The sequence below is a fragment of the Diceros bicornis genome, chromosome 11, assembly GCF_020826845.1.
Source record: "Diceros bicornis minor isolate mBicDic1 chromosome 11, mDicBic1.mat.cur, whole genome shotgun sequence".
Taxonomy (NCBI): Eukaryota; Metazoa; Chordata; class Mammalia; order Perissodactyla; family Rhinocerotidae; genus Diceros; species Diceros bicornis.
This window is the reverse complement of record NC_080750.1, coordinates 71,083,568-71,104,379: the sequence shown is the minus strand read 5'-3', so window position 1 is coordinate 71,104,379 and position 20,812 is coordinate 71,083,568. Positions and strand designations below refer to the sequence as shown.

The window sequence follows — 20,812 nt, the reverse complement described above, 5'->3', positions numbered from 1 at the left end:
CCAGTACCATACTTTTTAATGTAGTTTTACAACGTATTAATATCTAGAAGTAACCTTAAGTTCCAATAAAAATCATTTTGTCAAGTTTTAATAAAAATCTCTTTCTTATGAACAAGGAATACATGTGAAAATCTGAGAAACATTGATTTATGAACTTATGATATCTCTCCATATATTAAAGACTTTGATATTCTTCATGAAAGCTTTTTTTTTTTTTTGTGAGGAGATCAGCCCTGTGCTAACATCCGCCAATCCTCCTCTTTTTTTGCTGAGGAAGACGGCCCTGGGCTAACATCTGTGCCCATCTTCCTCCACTTTATATGGGACGCCGCCACAGCATGGCTTGCCAAGCAGTGCGTCGGTGCGCGCCCGGGATCCGAACCAGCGAACCCCGGGCCGCCGCAGCGGAGTGCGCACGCTTAACCGCTTGCACCACTGGGCCGGCCCCCATGAAAGCTTTTTTATTGAAAGTTTTCACATTTATTGGGTAGTTTGTTTATCAATATTTTACACTGTTCATTAGTATAAAATATAAATGGATTTACCATATTTTTGAACCAAAAATCAACACACGCCCTGATAAGATTTTTTTTGTGATTCTAAGTGTCGAAGACATTGTAGGAGGTGTAGTTTGTAGGCTGAAACATGGGAATTTCTGAGCATTTCTCTCGTTAAGAGAACAAGGTGGGAATATTTAAAGTTGGAAGAGAATGGTCAAATCCCAAAGGCATGATCTCCAAGCCCAGCACTCCCAGCACAGTGGCCACACTGCGGTGGACAGTCAGCTTTTATGGGTGGCTTCCCACTGGCACACGGTCCGATATTTAGAGTCGAGTGTTGGCAAATCCAAAGGAAAGATTCAAAGCAGTGTCTCAAGTTGGCTCTTTAATCTATAGATTCATCCAGTTCCCTTGGCAATTCTCAAATGGCATATATATGTGTGTGTGTGTGTGTGTGTGTGTATGTGTAGTTCATTTCCCCACTGAGTTTTGAGTTTCTTGAGGGCAGGAGTCTAATTCTATCCTTTTAGAGCCCCCACAGTGCCCAGCAGAGCACTGAACTCAGAAGGGGTGCTCAGCAAATCATAGCTGAGTTGAACGGAACTGTCTCTTTGCTATTATAATTGGACAGTTTGGTCAATAATCAGCAGCTGAGGAGGCTTCCTCTGGGCGGAGCTCTGGCTGGCTCTGTGGAGAGGACATGCCAGGCATAAGAGCCCTAGTCTTTGCCTACATGCTGCCAGAGAAGGAATACTTGCCGCATACCGGGAACAGCTCTGTAGAGAATGTCAGCACCCCAGATGTTTAGAGCTGAAAGGGGCCTAGGGGACCATGCAGGCCTACTCTTCGTTTTACCTGGGAGGGCACCAAGGCCCAGGGAGGTGACTGATTCAACTCAAAGTCAGTGAGCTGGTTGGCAGGAGTCTGTGTCATTCTGAAGGTGATGTGGTGGGCTTTAGGCAGCGTTTGGAAATTGGGGAGGCTTTGATTTGGGAGAGAAGAAGGGAGAGGATACTTCAGGTAGGGGGATGGCAAGACAAGAGGTTTGGGGGTGGGAGTAAGTCATCGGTTGTGCGCAGAAGTGGCGGTCCATGGTGGGTGGCCAGTGAGTGGAGGGTGTGTGTTTGCTGGAGGAGACAGTTGGCAGACTGCTGCGGGGTCCGTGTGGTCAGAAGGAGCAGGGGAAGAGGGTCCTGCTGTTGTCCATGGGTGGGACACTGCAGTGTATTGTGACAGCCTGGCCAAGAGATGAAAGCATGAAAGGTGAGGGGGTCAGGGAGAGTACCCTGGCCGGGATGGGGGCCGGGGAGGGCTGATGCTGAGAACGGCTGTGCTCTGGGTAGAGGGCCTGATGTGCACCAGGGCAGGGGGAGGGAGAGCAGTCTTCCCCAGGGGCTGGGACACTAGGGCGGGTGCCCCAGGACAACTAGGAAAAGTGGCAGCGTGGAGCCCACTGCTGCATCATGCGGCAGGGACTAAGCACTAAATGGGAGACTGAGGAAGGGGAGGGGTCGTGGAGTCACAAGGAAGGCATGCTCAACAAGGTGGATTTTGAGCAGAATTTTTTAAAAAGAGCAGCTTTCGGAGAGAAGGGGGTTCCAGGTGTATTAATCATGTTTTTTATTTTCTGTATTTTATGATGCTTTGACATCCTGAGGGCTTGCTAATCCTGGAGAGACTGCCCTCCCAGGGCTAGCTAATTCCTAGAGCTAGCAAATAGCTCTCCTGTGAGTGCACCTTTCCTATACAAACCAACCAATGCAAAGACCCCCAACCACCTCCTATATCTAACTGTCACACACCAAGCCAATAATCCCCTGTGCTAATCCCCCCAGGGCCAGGGATCAGGCAACTAGAGACCAATCCATAGCCCAGAGCCCGCCGACATTATTCAAACTCTCCAATCCTAAAATTGCTCAACATTGCCTACCCTGCCTCGTCCATCCCGTCCCGTAGAAACCGCTGTAAAGGCCCTGGGCCATGCCCACCTCTCGCTTCTTCTGCCTCCTGACCCATCCTGGTGCTCCCCATGTGGCCCTGTGTGGCATGGTGTGGCGTGGCATGCCCCCTTTTCTAGGGAACTGTGAGGAATAAAACTTCTTTCAATGGCATTGGTCTCTCCACGTCGTCTCTGACTCACTTCTATAAATTAAATCCTGGTACACCCAAAGCACGAGGAAGGCGAACAGCCTGCGTGTTCTGGAGCAGCTGGTGTAGAGGAAGGAGCACGGACTCTGGGGGAGACATAGCTAGGTTCAGACCCCCTCCTTTCCCACAACTCTCCCCTCTCCTCCATATCTCACTTTCCGTTACTGCCCAGTGCCCTCCTGCTTTGCTCTCCTCTGAGCGGCCCAGCCAGAATTCCAATATTGTTTACTGCCACTTGGAGTTGGGGGCTTAAGTCACCACCTCTCCCCCGGGAAGCAACCCTTTCAGCCTGGCCTTCAGTTGGGCTATGGTGCTTTCCCTGCTATTAAGGAATTTCAGGCACCTCTAAAGCCAATGAGGAGGAGAGTTCGGGGCGGGGAGGGATGAGTGGATGGGGAGAACTTTCCCAGAATCTCTAACATTGCAGTCCTTGGCTGGGGCCAGGTGAAGCTCACAGAATGCCAGACTTTGAATTTGAAAGGGAGAGGAGGGGAGAGCTGAGCAGCCCAGGGTAAACATTCCTTTTCTCCTCCCCTGGAGACTTGGTGAATCACCCAGTGACTGCTTCAGGCCCGCTAGGCGCTAGGCACGTGCCAGGCGGTGGCTTCTCTCATTCAGCAGGCTTGGGGCAGTGAAGGGGAAGTTGGGACCCCTCAATTCTGGTTTACACTCTGCACCAATAAGCTTAGATGCCCTGAGGGCTCAGTTTCTTCATCTGTAAAATGGAGGAGTAGGACCACATCAATCTTAGGGCCCTCCCAGTTCTGGAGATCTAGAAATCTATGAAGCAGGGAGCAGAGCAGTCCCTCAGCCCTGCTGCCAACCCTGTCCCAGCTTCAGGCTGTGTTGAGACCTTTTACTCCTCATGCAAAGGAAAATAGAGGTCCCCGTGCTGTGCCCTCCCTGGCATAGTCCCTGGGCAGGCTGCTCCATCTTGTCTCCTGGGGCAAACGGCACCTCAGGCTGCAGGGTGTACATGGCGGGGCCTCACGGGGCTGCTCCTCAGAACACCTGGGATGCGAGTTCAGGTTTATTCTCTGGACTCGGGTGGGCAAGTGTCCTGCCCAAGGTGGGGCTGCAGAGGGCAGCAGACGTGCTTCTTGGAGCCAATATGCACAACTCCCGGATCCTGTGGGAGAGTGCCAATTCTTATTTACCTTTCGTAACGTAGGAACAGTCCAGAATTTGGCTGACTTTGCCTCAAGACATGAATCTATGCCCCCTTTGCTTGGATCTCCTCCCTGCCCACCCCAGGCCTCCCGGCCTTCAAAGCCCGGCCCGCCCCTCCTCTTCCGCTCCCTCCTCCCCATTCCCTTTGAGCTGCTGTAGCTCTTCTCTCTGCCGCTTGCAGTACCTCCTGGTGGTGGTCCTTAGTTTTAAACTCTTCCCCCGCCTCCCCAAATGATGGAACCTCTCTGAGGGCAGGCTGTTTGTCCTAACATCCCCTATACCTCCCCCAGGACCTAGCCCAGCAGGTACGAGTGGAAACATGTATGATGAGACGATGCTGGGGAAAGATTAACCTCAGCTTTGGAAAATCTTTGTGAGGTCACAGCTGTGCTTGAGAGGAGACACCGCTTCCTCACCCCAAGAAGGGGGCCGGTCACAGGGGGCTGGCTTGAGGACACTCTGCATCGACATACATCATCTCATTTGAGTCTCGCATCAGCTCTGTGAGGTGGTGGTGTTTTTGCCTTTTACAGACTGGGGCTCACGGAGGCGGGTCATTGGTTCAGAATCACAGGGCAGCCAAACGGACCAGGTCCACTCGATGTCATTTTCCTGCTTCTGTCACTGTGCGCGCCACCTCCTGCCGCAGAGGGCCCTCCTACTGGGGCTGGGTGCTCCGGGAGGCGCCTGTTCCTGACGTGCAAGAGACACAGAGACTGGACACTGTGGTGGAGAAAGCTCGGGGAGGAGGCAGGGCTCTCGACCTCTGCTGCCTGGAGGCCATTCCCCAAGTAGACGGAGGTTTCTTTTAGGGACGAGTGTATTTCTTAGGGAAAAGGCAGAATATGAGCTCACTCCCTGGGAAACAGTTTTGCAAAAGCATGTGCAGACATGCATCTACACACATGCACATATGCACACACGTGCACACGCACACACGCATCCACACCCAGAGCCACCACAGCATGGCTCCCCAGCCACCGCGGTCCTCCCCCCACCAAACCCTGCTCTCCCTCCTACCCTATATGTGCAATCTTGTGAAAACTCCACCACTCTTAAGGTTAATAAGGCTCATTTGCTTAAGATAGCACCTGTTTCTATGGTGACTCCTGCCACCCAGAATCTGTTCATCAATTGAGACAAGAAAACAGTGACTTCCACCCTCTTTGAAAGGAAAAAGCTAATTCTTAGCCAAGGGCTTGACAGGCCAGCAGCCCAAGGAGCTCTGGGCACCTGTCCTTCCACCCTATTTAAGTCCCTCCCTGTGGACCCGCCCCCACACTGGAGCAGAGTCCCAGATTCTTCCTGAGCACTCTGGACTGTGGTTTCCTCCTCTCATCTCTCTGGGAAGCAACAAAGCCCACTGTGGGGAGGGAGGTCGCTTTCTTCCGCCCCTTGGCCTCTGATCTCTCCACACCAATTGATTCCACAGTGTCTTTCTGGGCTGAGGCTGGCAGGAGAGCACTAGGAAGAACCTGGGCCTTCCTCCCCACCTCACTGCCACTCTGTTGCTCTCCCTGGCATGCCTGGATTTCTGCAGCCACGCCCAGCATGCCTCCTGCCATGGGGCTGTCCTCCTTCAGTCGCTGCAGCAAGCTGCCGGCTGACTCTCCTAAACCAGAGCTGTCCAGGCCTCGCCGGCTCACCGGCCCACTCTGGTCCTCTGAGGTCTGGGGCTGAGGTTTACAACACCAACCTGACACTAGTCCCAACTGCAGGTCGCAGATCACTAGGGAAGTAGGTTCCAAGGCAGGTGCTGCTGATAATAAAGCCCCAGTGAGTGATCACCTTTTAGAATAAATGGGAGCAGCTTCCACATTCTCCTCTAACAATGCCACTCTCTCTGGCGCTCCGAAACGCTTTGTTCACTGGAGAGCAAGTGAGCAAGCGCCCAGGGAATTGCTCGGAACGTGGGGCTTGTTTTATGTCTCCATAGGCCCCGGGGAGTGTGTTGTGCGTCTGAACAACCTTTCGGCAGAAAGAAAGGTCGAAGACTGCTGCCTAGAGGGTCAAGTACGGAGCTGTAGATTCTCAGTGCTGGTCGCTATCGCCCCAGCCTACCTACCTGCCTCGTGTTGCAGGTGAGAAAACGGAGACCCTGGAGGGGCAGACCCTGGAGCAGCATCCCCCAGCTCACACGCGGCCTAGCTCACCAGTCTCGCATCCTGGTCCCGAGATCTTTCCCAAGGATCACGCGGTCTCCTGCTAAACAGCACGGCCTCCCCACAGCTTCCAAGCGCCTCCACACCCCAGCCTCACTGCCTCTCCTCGCTCTGCTCCCAGCGCGAGCTCTGCTCCGGGCAGGCTGCTGGCAGGCTCACTTGTCAAAGCCCAGCAGCCGAGAGCTGGAGGCGCCAAGCCCTCGCCCATTTCCCGCCACAGGCTTCTTCTTGAACATCCCCAGAGACCACTCACTCACCCTCCCCTCAACAGACAGACTCTCATGGCTGCCCCTCAGCCCCAAGGCTGTAGATGCCCCCATGTGTCCCAAAGTCAGGCCTCTCCTCTTGGCCTCTCTCCTGACTTACGGACGATTTCAATCTCCCGCCTGAAACCTCCTCTTGAGATCTAAAGAGCACATCAGGATTAACATATCTCACACAGAACTTTGGATCCCACCCTGCACCCCAACCTGCCCACCCTCTCGTGTTCCCTAAGTGCATGGCCCCAAACCTAGTAGCCATCCTTAGACCACCCTTCACCCTCTACGTCTAATCCATCGGCAAGTCCTGTCGGCTCTTAACCTCAAAATAAACCTGAAGCTGTCCTCTCCGTGTCCACTGCTCCCGCCTTGGTGCGATCCACCCTCCCCTCCCAGAGGAGCAAGATGGCCTCTTGGGGCTGCCCTGCTGCCACCCTACCCAGTAGTCAGAGTGATCTTTTCAAAACACAAAGCAGCTTTTATCCTCCTGTTTAAAGTCCTCCAAGAGCCTATATGCCAAGCTCCTTGCCCAGGCCTGGACACAAGGCCCTCAGCAGTGGTTCTCAGTCCCAGACGTACATTTTTTTCTGTCTTTTATTTATTTACTTTTTTATTGTCGTAAGAACACTAACATGAGATCTACCCTCTTGACAAAATTTTAAGTGTACGCTATAGTATTGATGTAGGAGAGCTCGAGAACTTAACCATCTTGCATAACTGAAACTATACCCAGTGAGTAGCAATTCCATTCCTCCACCCCCCCCCGCCCCCCCCCCCCCCCCCCGGCGGCCCAGATGCACATTTGCGTCACCTGGGGAATCTTAACAACGGTGCTGCCTGGGGTCCACTCCCAGAGAGTCTCATTTAGCTGGTCTGGGCGCGTCTCCCAGGGGATTCTAACCAGCCAGCTGACAGGGTTACAAACCTCTGTCCTCCATAGCCTCCCTTGCTGCCCTCACTGAGCTCGTCTCCTTGTCACTTCCCCTAACCACCCTGCTCCAGCCGCACAGGCCTACTGTCTGCTCCTGGAACACACCCGGCCCGCCCCTGTCCCAGGAACTTTGCTCCTGCTCTTCCATCTGCCTAGATGCCCTTTCCTCCCTTGTTCACCTGGTGAATTTTTACCCTGCTCAGGGGTCACCTCCTCTGTGGAGCCTTCCCTCTTGCCCACCTTCTCTTCTCCCACGAGACTTAACTCCATCCTAACACTCCCCACTCTGTACTGTAGTCTTTGATTTACTTCACTGCTCCCCTCACCAGGCAGGGAGTTCCTCAGTGGAAGGGATTTGACTTAATAAACTTTTGATCTGCAGGACTTGAATGAAACCCATTGCTAAGATGTGCTGAACACACGCTGAATGAATGAAAGAGGGAATGTATGAATGAACAGAGGTCTCTGACCAATGCAGAAAAGGGGGAATTATAATCTTCAATGATCTAAAAGTCTCTACTTCTATTGATGTGACCTAAGTTATACTAACTTTCTTAACTGTTGCTTTATGGTTTGACATTCTATTACTAGCTTAAAAATTAACTAAAACTCCCCTGATCTTTTCCGCTCATGTACTCCCGCTATGCCAGATCTTCTCCATTCTGTACTTGTGCAATTGATTTGAAACCTACATATAGAACTTTAGATTAAGCCCTATTAAATTTAATTTTTTCGATGCAGGCCCATCCTTCCAATTTGCCAAAATTAACCACCTTGTGTCACCCATCATATTGGCAATTCCTTGAAACTTTGTATGACTTACAGATTTGGTGGGCATGCTATCTGTAACGATACTAACAAGGTGGGGCCTATGCAAGAATCCTGTGGCATGTCATCGTGGACACCCTTAAGGCTGACACTAATTCATTAGTCTACATTCTTCAGGAATGATTTGTTAACAAGACACAAAGCTACCTAACACAATAGTCATTGAAGCCATATTTCTCCCCCTTGCTCACAAGATTACCAGGATTGCCTTGGTCTAATGCCTTGATCAATCAAACTGTACTGTGCTTACTCACAGCATTCTCTTGGTCTACTGGACCAATGCATTTACCAACAAAGAAACCTGAGTGGTCAGGTGTGACTTGTTTTCAGTGAACCTATGCTGACTCGCAGTGTTCACTGTTTTCTGCGTTGTCTCGACCATCTAGTTATTAAATTGTTATTGAATTTTGATGTGGATTAATATTACACTCACCAGCATAAATTTGGGACTTTACATTTTTCCGGAAATGACTTTGTGATTGTAAATCTAAGCCCTTTCCGGACCTTGAAGGTGTAATTCATCTAGAGATCTTAACTCATGTAAAGCAATAAGTGTTTGCAGATTGCAGAAAGGCTTTCTCGGTAGAAGGGACAGAGCAAGTAATGGTCCACAGAGGCCTGAGACACGCTGAAGGTTTGAGACACCACAAGCAGTTCAGCAGGAGCACTGGGGGTGGGGGGGGCGGTTAGGCAGGGCCAGCTCCTCAAAGGCCTTGAATAACGTGCTGACCAGATGAGACTCTGTCCTGATAGACTGAGGAGTCACTGAAGGGATTCAAATAGGGAAGTAACATGATCATATTTTGATTTTTGAACAATCATTCCAAGAAGGAAAGATAGATGCTTGTGTAAGGGGCGAGATTATAGGAGTGGGACCAGTTAGTAGACTTTCGCGATAACAATCTAGAGAAAGATGACAAAGGTCTTAATTAACTCAGCCGTCTTGACTTCTAATTCTATGTTTATGATTCTTTTTCTACCCCGTTCAAACATCTGAGCTTTTAGTTATTCCATTCCCTTCTTGGAATTCAGTCTCTTGTATCCTCTGACTTTTCCAGGTCTGCTCATAATTCAAGACCCAGTGCAACTCCTATCTCCACTGTGACGTCATCAGAGTGATGTCACCCCATCTCTCCCTCTATCCATCTACCCAACCACTATCCATCCATCTATTCCTTCCTTCATTCTTTTATCCACTCATGCCTTCATGCCTTCATTCATTCAACATTAACTAGGGGCCTTCTAGGTTCTGGGCACTGTGCTAAGTGCTGGGGATATAATAAGAATAACATATACTTCTGCTCTCCAGGAACTCATGGTCTAATCGGGAAAAGGGATTCATAAACAATAACAAACCCATGTGATGAGAGCACTAATAGAGGTTTGACTGAGTGTGGTAGGAGCACAGGGCAGGACTGATTAACTCAGTCTGGGGGCGTCAGAGTGAGCCTTTCAGTGGGAGTGACATTTGAGCTGAACCTTGAAGGAGTTGCCTCACCACAAAGGGAAGGATGCTCCAAATTCTCACAGCTGTTTGAGTCTTAAAGGGCCCAGTTAGAGCTGACGCTGTACCCCATGAGTTCTCTCTGTTTCCTGTATGTTGGCCTTGTCTTTCCAATTGGGTAGCAGAAAAAACACATTTTAAATTCATCTAACATTCATTTATCAAAAATCTCTTTCTATCTGTCTATCTATCTATCTATCTATCTATCTATCTATTTATCAATCATCTCTCAATCATCTATCCTTCCATCATTATATTTTAATAGCCACAGTGCTGGGCACAGTGCAGGTAAAGTGGTTGGTCCCAACACCTCCCCATTAAGTCCTCTGCCTGCGGTAGCTTTCTCACTTAAGGTCTTTTTTTTTTTTTTGGTGAGGAAGATTGTCTCTGAGCTAACATCTGTGCCAATCTTCCTCTATTTTTTGTATGTAGGACACTGCCACAGCATGGCTTGATGAGTGGTGTGTGTAGGTCCCCGTCCGGGATCCAAACCTGCGAACCCTGGGCTGCCGAAGTGGAGTGTGTGAACCCAACCACTATGCCACCAGGCTGGCCCCTTCACTTAAGGTCTTTTAAGTGGTAACCATGTGGGTAGCTTGTTCTCCTGACCAGGCCCTGTCCTACCTCTTGAGAGTGACATACGCTCCTGACCATCAAAGGCTCAACTTTCTAAACTTCCTGTGGAGGCTTGAGGGTGATAGCAGATGGAAGGAGCAGAGAACCAGCAAATATGGAGCACCTACTGAGTGCCAGGTGCTGGGCACTTTACACATTATAGCTCATTGAGTCCTCACAACATTCTTGGGAGGCTGATGCTAGCGTCCTCTTTTACAGATGAGGGGACAGACTCAGGGAGGTAAATAATTTGCTTACAGTAAGCTGGAGAATCTACCTCCCAGGTCTATGCTGCCCTCTCAGGCCCAGCATCAGGGCTGTGTTATGACTGAGGTGGCTGTGGCCAAGAATGGAGGCTGAGGGCAAGCGGCAGGATCCTCACCCCACACTGCTCACCCCAGCACCGCTGCCTCTGTGCATCCACACCTGGCCCCAACATGAGCTGTCACGTGGGTAGGGGGGTTCGAATCTACCTAACCTGTGGAGTGGTAATCTGGCCTCAGGACTCTGTGTGTGGGCTCTGGGGTCAAACCCAGTCAGCCACTCACTAACTATGAGCTCTTGGGCAAGTTGCTTAACCCCTCCAGGCCTTACTTTTCTTGTCTCTATTACCTTCCTCTTTGGGCTTTTGTGAGGACTAGACCAGGTGTTCATGAAAGCACAGTGTCCTGCACTGCATCCTAAGTGCACAACTGTTTTCTCTTGTTTTCTTTCCTCCTCTTCCCTCTCTTTTTTCTCCTTTTTATTCTTCCTTTTTCAATTATCATTGTTGTTGTTATATGTTACATGGACATAAGCTATAAGAAGAGTGTGTCTAGGCAGGAGAGGAATAAGGCAGACAGGAACGTTGTTTGAAGACGCCCAGGGGCACATCTTACAGGTGGAGATTCCCTGGATCACTCACGAATAAGTCCTTTCAGTGATGGGCAGCTCCCTCTTCTGTGGAGTGTATGCTCAGTTCGTAGGCAGTTCAAATTCTTAGAAAGTTCTTTCTTATATGGAGCCAGAATTTACTTCCATGTAAATTTCACCCATTGGTTCTAATCCTGCCCAGTGGAGCACAGCAGGTTCTCCCCTGTTTTCTGATTCGATTTCTTCAAATTTTTAAGGACATCCTTAGAGGCAGTTCTCATGTCTTCCCTCCATCGTTCCAGCAGGCTACCACCCCACCTCTTTCAGCTCCCGCTCACCTGCCATGGTTTCTACAGAGCTTTGCTGTTCCGGCTGCTTTCCTTATGCTGCTCACTATCCTTCTTAAGATAGTGTGGCCAGAACAGAAGACGTCATTCCAGGTGTGGTGTAAACAATACACACTAATGGAACTTCCTGGGATCAAGGAAGGACCCCTGTTTCGAATATGCTGCCCCCGGACCCCCTTTGTCTCTTCCTAAGCACACGTGCTCTGCGGTGGGGACAGAGGCCCAGCGGACAGTGGCGGGCCCAGGCTCCTGATGTTTGGGCCGGTGGGTTTGGACTCTTGGTCCTACTCTCATCCACCTTACAGCGCTGGCCATGAGGGGCGCCACACTCTGCCCGATCAGAGCCGAGTTCAGAATTGGCTGAGAAAGACAGTGCTGTTCCCTTTGGGGCATCTACAGGCGTGTGTGTGTGTGTGTGTGTGTGTGTGTGTGTGTGTGTGTGTGTGAGACAGAGAGACAGGGAGAGAGAGAAAGGGAGAGTTTTCTGCCTGATCCAGGAATTCTCCTGGATGGCAGAATTGGTTTCCATAACGACTTTCTGATATAAACATATTTGATAAAAATAAGTTAACAGCGGAGCTGTGGTGGAGCACAGATTCTCAGAGTGGAGAGAGAGAGAGAGAGAGAGAGAGAGAGAACGCTCTTTGAAGAACAGCGTTTTCTTTCTTTTTCACCCCTCCCGGTCAGCCTCTTTCTACATACTTTCCATAAACCACCTACAAAGCTTTGTTTACCACATTCCTGTATATCCTGGCCCCCTTCCTGCATGTACACATTATATTCATGTTCTCTCTCACTCTCCTGCTTTCTCCTTAGTTACCTGAAGCACTACAGTATGTATGGGATAATATGATAAATTCATTTCCAATTCACTGTATTATCCCTTGAATATTTTAATGACTCATTGAATGGAGTAAAAAAAAGCTATTTCAAATGAACAATTATGCTGCATTAGTCTGAGGGCTGATTATATTTAACCACTGCTCACATGGATAACAGGACACAGCGACCTCAGCATACAAGAGCTAATTTGGCTCTTATCTCCAAATAATTTTACACCGCAAATTACCATGAAAACCTAAAGGGCTTTAAAAACATTCATCAAAAGATAATATTCCACTTTGTAGCAACATTTTATTTAAATTATTTTGAATGGGAGCGACTGCATCTCTGGGGTGGGACAACGACAGCAAAGTGGGGACTGCGAGTGATAAGGAAATGGTGAGGGTGCTGGGTTGTGCTGAAAATAAAAGTGAAAGTGTTGAGGACAAAGGCAGCCCTGATGAGGGAGGCACCGTAGGCCTGACTGTCCCTGCAGCCTAGCCCCTCACCCCGGCTGTGGTCTAGGACGACTCCAGGGGGACCTGGTCTGGTCCAGAGGGTCACAGGGCACCTCCCAAGGGCTGAATGATGGGACTAGCCCCTCCCCCAACTACTCTCTCTACCCAACAAGCCAGGTCAGGTCAGGTCCTCCAGGCTGGTCCTGGATCCCTCCAGACTCAAGGGCAACAGGGAGAGCTGCTTTGACCTCATGGTTCGTGTGTTGGGGCATCGTCCAGAATTGTCACCTTGCAAAATATGAATCCAACAGCGTAAGGGGAGTCGCTAAATTGTAAGTAGCTGCTGTGGTCAGATCTCAAAGTTGGGGGTGGTAGGGAGAGGATCTCACTTAGTGAGGTCCTACTATTTTGTTCTGTGTCAGGAGCCTTAATCTCATTGAACACTGGGAAACAGATATTATTATCATGCCCATTCTAAAGATGAGAAACTGAGTCTCGGAGATTCCCATCTGGAGGTGGCAGAGCCTGGAGCCTCCCCTGGTTCATCTGACCCAGAAGTGCAGGCTCTTTCCCCTCCCCTTCAGGGTGGCCACGTGATGTCTGCTCTATAACCAGGGCCCCTCTGCATTGTCCCCATCGCCCAATGCCCTTTATGGCCCGCAGATCTCTTGCGGAGCATAAGCCAAGCCTTGCAGGTGTTTATCACTTAAAATGGACCCTCGGAGTACAGGGCAAAGCGTGCACAGACAAGCGGGAGTAGAAAAACTAAAATACAGCTCTGAAGAAAGAAATCAACAGATTAATCCTTTCCTTGGTTTGCCCTCTTCATCTGAACTTGTGTTCCTGATAAAGGTTGTTTATTCTTCTTCTGTTTATTATCATTAGCTTGCTTCGGGACATGTAGAAAATCAGAATACATATATTATACAACATATATAATATCGATACATATATCAGAATAAATACATACATATGTATGTATATATGTATATTTAAATTTCTACAGGATCTGCTGCTGGATTGATTAGGAACAAGGATAAATTTGCCACTTTGCATAGTGTCTCTCTCTAGGGAGTCTTCTCCTCTTTGCAAATGTAATTTTCTTTTTCCTTGTCTCAACCCTGACGAGTAAGGATTTGTGTCAGTTTTACAGACAAGGAGCTGCAATATCAGAGAAGTCAAGTGACCAGCCTGAGATCACTCAGTAGTGGGACTGATGATTCAAACGGAAGTGTCCTGACACGTGCTGACCGTATAACGGGTCGCGAGGGGCTGTGATCCTAGCCCTGTTTACTGGGTGTCCCAATTATTTTATTCCCCTAACATACTTAGAGGTCCTTTAAAAAAAGCATCTCTCATTATGGAAAAATTGAGGCCTATAGGAAAGTTGACAGGACAGTGAACCCTTAGAGGGCCTTTTAATTCAACCAGAGTCAGTTGCACCTATAGCTGCCAAAGGCTGAGGGCACTGAGGAAGCAAGAACTTGCCATTTCCTTTTCTCTCTTAAAACAAAAAAGATATTCAGGGCAAACGCTTGAATCATTGACAGTTTCTAGGAAGATTTTCTTTTTTGGAAGGAGAAAGGTACTCTTTTCTCCTTAATTGTTCTTAGTGTTCTTTGTCACCAGTCATGATATTCTTTGTGGAAAGTATTAATATACCATCTTCTTGTGTTCAATATTCCCATTAACAATAAAAAGTCTAATGAAAATATCTGCGTGAAAAGCCCTGAGCACTGATTTCAGAGACAAATAGAAGATGAACCAATAAGCGTTTCTTCTGAAATGAATGATGCAAATTAATTGATAGCTTAATTAGGCTTTAGCATGAAGATTATTAGATTGAATCAGAACTGAAAAACATCTTAAAGGAAAAGCTGAGGACGTGGCACCGGGGAGGGGGGAAAGAAGTTATGTGTCAACTCTCTGCTAGCATCTCTTTTGCTCAACGAGAGATTTTCATAGAGGGGCGGAGAAGGACAGCGTGCTTTATGTATCAGTCCCTGCCTGCCCTGGGCTGGCCAGGTTTTGGGGACTGAAGTCTCGTTGTGTCCCTGAGCTGATGGGAACCCACGGCTGTAGGAAGTCCCGCCCTGAGCGAGCCCCGGGTGCCCTTGTCATCCCACCCCGTGCTGCAGCCTCTTCCTCTGCCTCACTGAGTAGAAGCTCTTGGAGGGCAGACTTCTCCTACTTCGTTTGTGTTTGTGACCCCAGTGCTGGCGGTGCCTGACTTCGAGCAATAATGATAACATCACAGCTATCAGTTATATGGAGCTTATTATGCGTTCTGAGTACTGTTCTGAGCACTTTCCGTAAAACAACTTGCTTGAGCTTCGTACCAGACTGTGAGAAAGGGGCTCTTGGAGTCACCACTTTACCAGTGAGCATATTGAGACACAGGTTGAACAACTTTCCCCTAGAAATCACACAGCTAATACTGGTGGATTCAGATTCAAACCACAGCAGTCTGGCTCCAGACTCCTTGCCCGTGAACACTATGCCATAGCAAATAATGGTCAATCCACATGTGCTGAGTTAAACAAACAAAGGGAACCATGAATGGCTGGCCCCTACTGAGGGACTTCTCTCTAGGTCCTAGTGTTTATTTAAGGACCAGAGTTTTATCCTACTCTCTCCCAGACCCTGCCATCCTCTCTTTGGGGGACTGCGGGTGGTTCCTATATTCCTAAGAACTGATTGCTGTCCTGTTTCAACCTGGACAGACAGTCTAAAAATTGTCCCAACTGAGGGGCTCCCAGAGCCATGGCCCAGCTCACCACCCGACTAGGCCTGGGCCCCTAATACCAAGGTCAACCTAGGTTCCACCGAGTTTGCCTCTGTGGTCATAGCGAGTCTCAGGGCCACTGTCGGTCCATGTCTGCAGTGACTTTATGGTATGGCAGGCCTTACTGCTGAGGGTGATGATAATATGCAGGGTTTACTTTTATGGGGTTCAAACTGCTTACCAGGTGTATTTTATTTACCATGATAGCATTCCCTGGGGAGGTTCCTGGAAACATCTACCCATAAAAGGTGACGGGACTGAGAGCCCTGGCGTGGCAGGGGAACCACAGAGACTGTCTCCCATCTGACAGACAGGGTGTGGGGCCTGCCCCTTGCCACAGTGGAGCTGGTGGGACAGGGATAGTGTGAACCCAGACCACACAGTATGGCAGGAAGGGTGTGCAGTTTGGAGTTGGGGGGCCTGGATTAAAGACCCACCCCTATAACCCATTAGCTGAGAGACCCATTGTTCAACCTCTCCAGGTCTTGCTTTCCCTGTCTATAAAATGGGGACAATGCCCATTTCACAAAGTGATGGTGAGGATCAAAAGGAAGTTTTAAAAGTGATTTTCACTTGAAAATTGTTCCACAAATGGGTGATATTAACAACGACCAAGGCATTCCGACGCTGAACTCTTCCGTCCTCCTTCAAGCTGCTCACCTCCTCCTGCATGCTTGTCAAACGTGGGTGCTGTGTTCTCTCCGACTGACTGAGGTTGTGCCCGGGGACCTGCATCCTAACAAGCTTGCTGGCTGATTCAGACGTACTCTAATGTTTGAGACCCCCTCAGCAGCACTGACACCAACACAGAGGAAGAAGTGCTTCTGGGTTTGACTGCAGCCCTCTCTTCCTCTGGCCAAGGGCCACAGCCTGAGACCTAAGTGGGCCTGGTTTGTATACTGGCTTTGCAGCTGGCAGAATTTGAGGGCTGGTGGGCAGGCCAAGTGGATATAGCTGAGGAGAGCTGCTGCTTCCTGCTGGACCCGCGGATCAGGGAAAGTGGGTGAAAATGCGGCTGAAACTCAAGCCTCCTCCAGCCGGAGCAGGCAGGCTGAGGGCGCACACAGGCAGGTGGCCCTGGTAAACTCTGTGGCTTAGCAGCCTTGTCAACTGCCACCTGCCACCTGCTCTGCTTCTAAGCTGGGATGCTGAGGCTGGACCCAGGGTTGCACTGCAAGGCTTGTGTGGGAGAACTGTCTTGAGTGCACGTTGAGGTGAGGGGAGGAGGCAGGGCTGGGGGGACTTTGGGTGTGGAAGAGAGGCAGCCTCATGGTCCCAAAGCCCCTTCCACCCCGAAATTTTCCCACTCTCAACAGCTTCTGAAATCTGGCCTCAGAATTGCCCAGCAGATCCCTCTTATGGAAAGCCCTGTGTGTGTGGGGTGGACTGTAGATGTGACATCCAGAGCAATACTGCTCTCGAGAGTTTCACCCCTCCCGGGTGTCCCAAATACATGAAACGACAATGCTCTAGATTGGAGCAGGATCCAGAATCTTTCCCCTCCCTGTCCTGGTGGCACGAACCTCCCCCAGGTCTGCCCCTCTGCATGTTTTTCTTTTTTTTTTTTAAAGATTTTATTTATTTTTTTCCCCTTAAAGCCCCAGTAGATAGTTGTATGTCATAGCTGCACATCCTTCTAGTTGCTGCATGCGGGACGCGGCCTCAGCACGGCCAGAGAAGCGGCGCGTCGGTGCGCGCCCGGGATCCGAACCCGGGCCGCCAGCAGCGGAGCGCGCGCACTTAACCGCTAAGCCACGGGCCGGCCCTGCCCCTCTGCATGTTTATGGTGTTTCCAAGGCTCTTCAGCAGCCGAGGGGCGTTTGGTGAGACAAATGTTGGAGCAATGCCTCTGCTTGCCCGCAGGAGCCCGGCTCAGACACCTTCCCGTCAGAGAAGCTGCTGCTGGAGGTCTCCCTGGAGGGAGCCCCTCCCAAGGCCGCAGCCGGGGCTGCCTCTAAGGATGGGCTATCCACCTGAGCATCCTGTGAAGGGCCTGTGGTCACTGGGCGGGGGTTGGTTGCCCCCTTAACTCCCCCACACGTGCACTCCGGTGGCTGAGAGCCCCTGCCTTGCTCAGGAGAGTCAGTAGCTAGTTCAGACTGATACCCCTTCCTCTGCCCCATTGCTTTAGAAGGAAAAACACAAACTCCTTGTGTCTGTGGTATTCTCTATGTTTCACAAAGTGCTCTTGGTATGCTCTCTCATTGGATCATTACAACAACCACATAGAGAAGGTAACACGCTTCCCATCTTACAAAGAAAGACGAAATGCCCAGAGGGTTCCAAGAGACTTGATGGAGACTGTTCAGTTGGGAACGAGCCAAGCCTTGATCCAAACTTAGCCTTCCTACTTTGGGTTCCCACTATGTTATGGGGTGCATGCCTTTGCGCACTCCATGCAAAGGCCATCCGCAGGCTTTCTAGGCACAGCTGCCTGAAGCTAGTGTGGATTTTCCCGAAGTGCGCTGCCAGGCACTCGAGAACAAAAGACTCAATAGTCAAATGAGATTGGAAAATAAATGCTTATTATATAGTGCATGTGAGGATATTAAAAGCTCTAAAAAGCCCTTCAGTGAGGAATGGGATTAACACAGTTTAACCCAGAGTCTCCAAATCTTGTCTGACAGTAGAGCCTTTCTCTTTTTGTTCACATAACGCCCATTAACAATCCACCAGATTTGTATTCCTCACCCTACTTTGCATAGGGTGAGCCAGGCTCCTTCACAATTATGGTGAGGACAAAGGGGCAAAAATGAGGGGAGGCCACTTGTTTCTGTACAAAGAAAAGGAATTGCCATGTCTCCTCCATGCCCCCCAGCCTACCTGGAGGAGGAGCTTCTGCAGGCTCCCTGGCCAGTTCTGCCACCTGGCACAAAATCACCCGGTGCCCCAAATCCAGGCCCCTGGCAGTGGTGTGCTGGAGCCAATGGTTAAATTTTCAGAAATTTTTTGAGTCAGTCATTAAATCCTCAGTAGCTTGAAATTGGCCATGGTGGGAATATTTACACTAAAGAAATCAGCAAACACTACAAATTGGGGCTTTCCCCCTCCCACCCTTTATCCTGAGAGCTCATTTACCTGTGTACCACTGGTTCTGGGACATTTTTTGAAATTGTCAGAAATTTTGGGAGGGGCTGTGACAGCTGGGTGCTGCAGGTGATCTGACACAGAAGTCCTCGCTCATCAGAGTCCTCAACCCTCCTTATGGAGAGCTGAGAACCGCACAGAATGATAATCTTCCAGCTATAATCCCAAATAAATCAGAAAGCGCCTCCTGGCCTGCTTACCTTGATGTCTGTCACCAGCCAATGTCTCCAGAATTGGGCTTTGGGAGAAGACCTGCTGGGGGCATCTGGATCCACCATCACCAGCATGTAGGTTGCGCCCTGTAACACATTCACCAAAAGGAAATGTAGCATCTAGAATTCTGGAAAACGAAAAGGTGCAGACTCTCCTTTCACCTCAATTCCAGCTGAGAATGGCTGACCAACCCCATAGCTTCCTACCCAATTCACCCTGGTTCTCATGACATTCCTCTTGTGTCACACGTTTATTCTCAGAGAAATGAAGTCTATTAAGTAGTCAGCTCGATAGCTTGGCTTTCCCTTTATAAAGAAGAAGAAGTCAAACAAGCCTATTTACTAAGCACCCAGAAGTCCCAAGCATCGTGCTTGGTGCTCTGGAGGAAACAAGGAAACCGGAAACAGGGCTTCTGTTCTCAGGACGCTCACGGTGGAGTCAGACAGACTTAGCCATTCATTCAGCAACTGCACAAGAGCTTCCTCTCTGTTAGGAACTGTGTCAACTGCAAGCAGTACTAGGATTCATTCATTCCTTCGACAAGCACTTACTGAATACCTACTATGTGTCAGAAACTCTTCTAGATGCTAGGGACCCAACAGAGCATGGGACGGTGTGACCCATGCTTTCAGGAAGCTTTTATTCTACGTAAGAGACACAGATTTTAAAAAACACGCAAAAAACAAGGAAAGGTCAAGTTGTGATTAGTGCTAGGATTAAAGCAAAATAGGGTGGGGTGAGAGGGAGAAACATTCTGAGAAGAAGAAACAGGTGGGAGAAAGCGAGGGTTTGAGGAACAGAAAGAATGCCATGTGGCCAGCGGCAAGCAAGGGGGAGAAGGGACATGGCAGGGTTGGAGGGGTGGGTGAGGGCTAGACCACAGAAGGCTTTGTAGGCCTTGGTGAAGAGTGGGGTTTTATTCTAAGTGCAATGCAGAACCACTACAGGGCTTTAGCCAGGAGAGCGATATGCTCTGATTTGTGTTTTTAAAAGGTTGTTTTGGTGGCTGGGTGGAGAATGAATGGTCAGCAGGAGGCAGAAGTGGAAGCCGGGAGGCCAGTTAGGAAGCTATTGCAGTGGTAAAGTGAAGGATGATGGCTTCTTGGACTAGAATAGCAGCAATGGAGATAGAAACAAGTAGATGGATTGGGGAAGTATTTTTAGGTAGAATCAATGTGATTTGCTGATGGACTGGACAGTAGGGCAGTGACGAGGGGGTGGGAAAAAGAAGCCGAGGATGACTCCTGGGTTTTTGGCTTGAGCAGCTGGATGAATGGTGCCATTTAACTACGTAGAGAAGACTGGAGAGGAGAATGTTTGAAGGGGGTTATTGAGAGCTCTGTTTTACACATGTTAAGTTTGAAATGCCTCTTAGAAGGCAATCAAATATACCAGTCAGAGACAGGAGTTTAGAGGAGAGGTCAGGACTGGACATATGAATTTTGGAGTTGCTGACATATCCATAGAATCCTTAAATCCATAGAATAATGAGATTATTCATGGAGAGATTAGACATGAAGAAGAAAAAAGGTGTCATGACTGAACTCTAGAACACGCTAACACTGAGAGAGAGGAGAATCTGGCAAAGGAGACTGTGAAACCAGGGAGGTGGGGGGACTCCTGAAGAGTAGGTATCATGAAAGCTGGGGCGGAAAGTGTTCCAAGGTGGAGGAAGTGGTCAACCATGATGAATGCTGCTGAAACGTAGAGCAAGATGAGGACACACACGTGACAATGTGATTTGACAACTTGGAGATCACTGTTATCTTGGCAAGACCAGCTTCAGTGGAGTAGAAAGGACTAATATTTGATCAGAATAGGTGAAGATGATAAAAAAAAGAAATTTGAGTGTGAAGGACAGCTGAGACATGGAGTGGCTGTTACTAGATGGGAAGGAAGAGTCAAGAGATCTTTTTGTTTTGTTTTGTTTTGTTTTGTTTTGTGAGGAGGACTAGCCCTGAGCTAACACCTGCTGCCAATCCTCGCCCCCCCCCTTTTTTTTCTTGAGGAAGGTTGGCCCTGAGCTAACATCCGTGGCCATCTTCTGCTACTTTATGTGGGACGCCGCCATAGCATGGCTTAACAAGAGGTGCGTCAGTGCGTGCCCGGGATCTGAACCTGCGAACCCCA

The 20,812-nt window shown here is 49.4% G+C and overlaps 1 protein-coding gene across 1 annotated transcript in view; it reads right to left on the bottom strand.

The window, feature by feature from the left end:
- The window catches only part of PEBP4 (phosphatidylethanolamine binding protein 4), a 196,969-nt gene that overhangs the window by 75,617 nt on the left and 100,540 nt on the right, over window positions 1-20,812 (bottom strand). Inside the window, exon 3 of the mRNA XM_058549832.1 lies at window positions 18,670-18,768. Within this exon, the coding sequence (XP_058405815.1) occupies window positions 18,670-18,768 (99 nt within the window). The remainder of the gene's footprint in view (window positions 1-18,669; window positions 18,769-20,812) is intronic.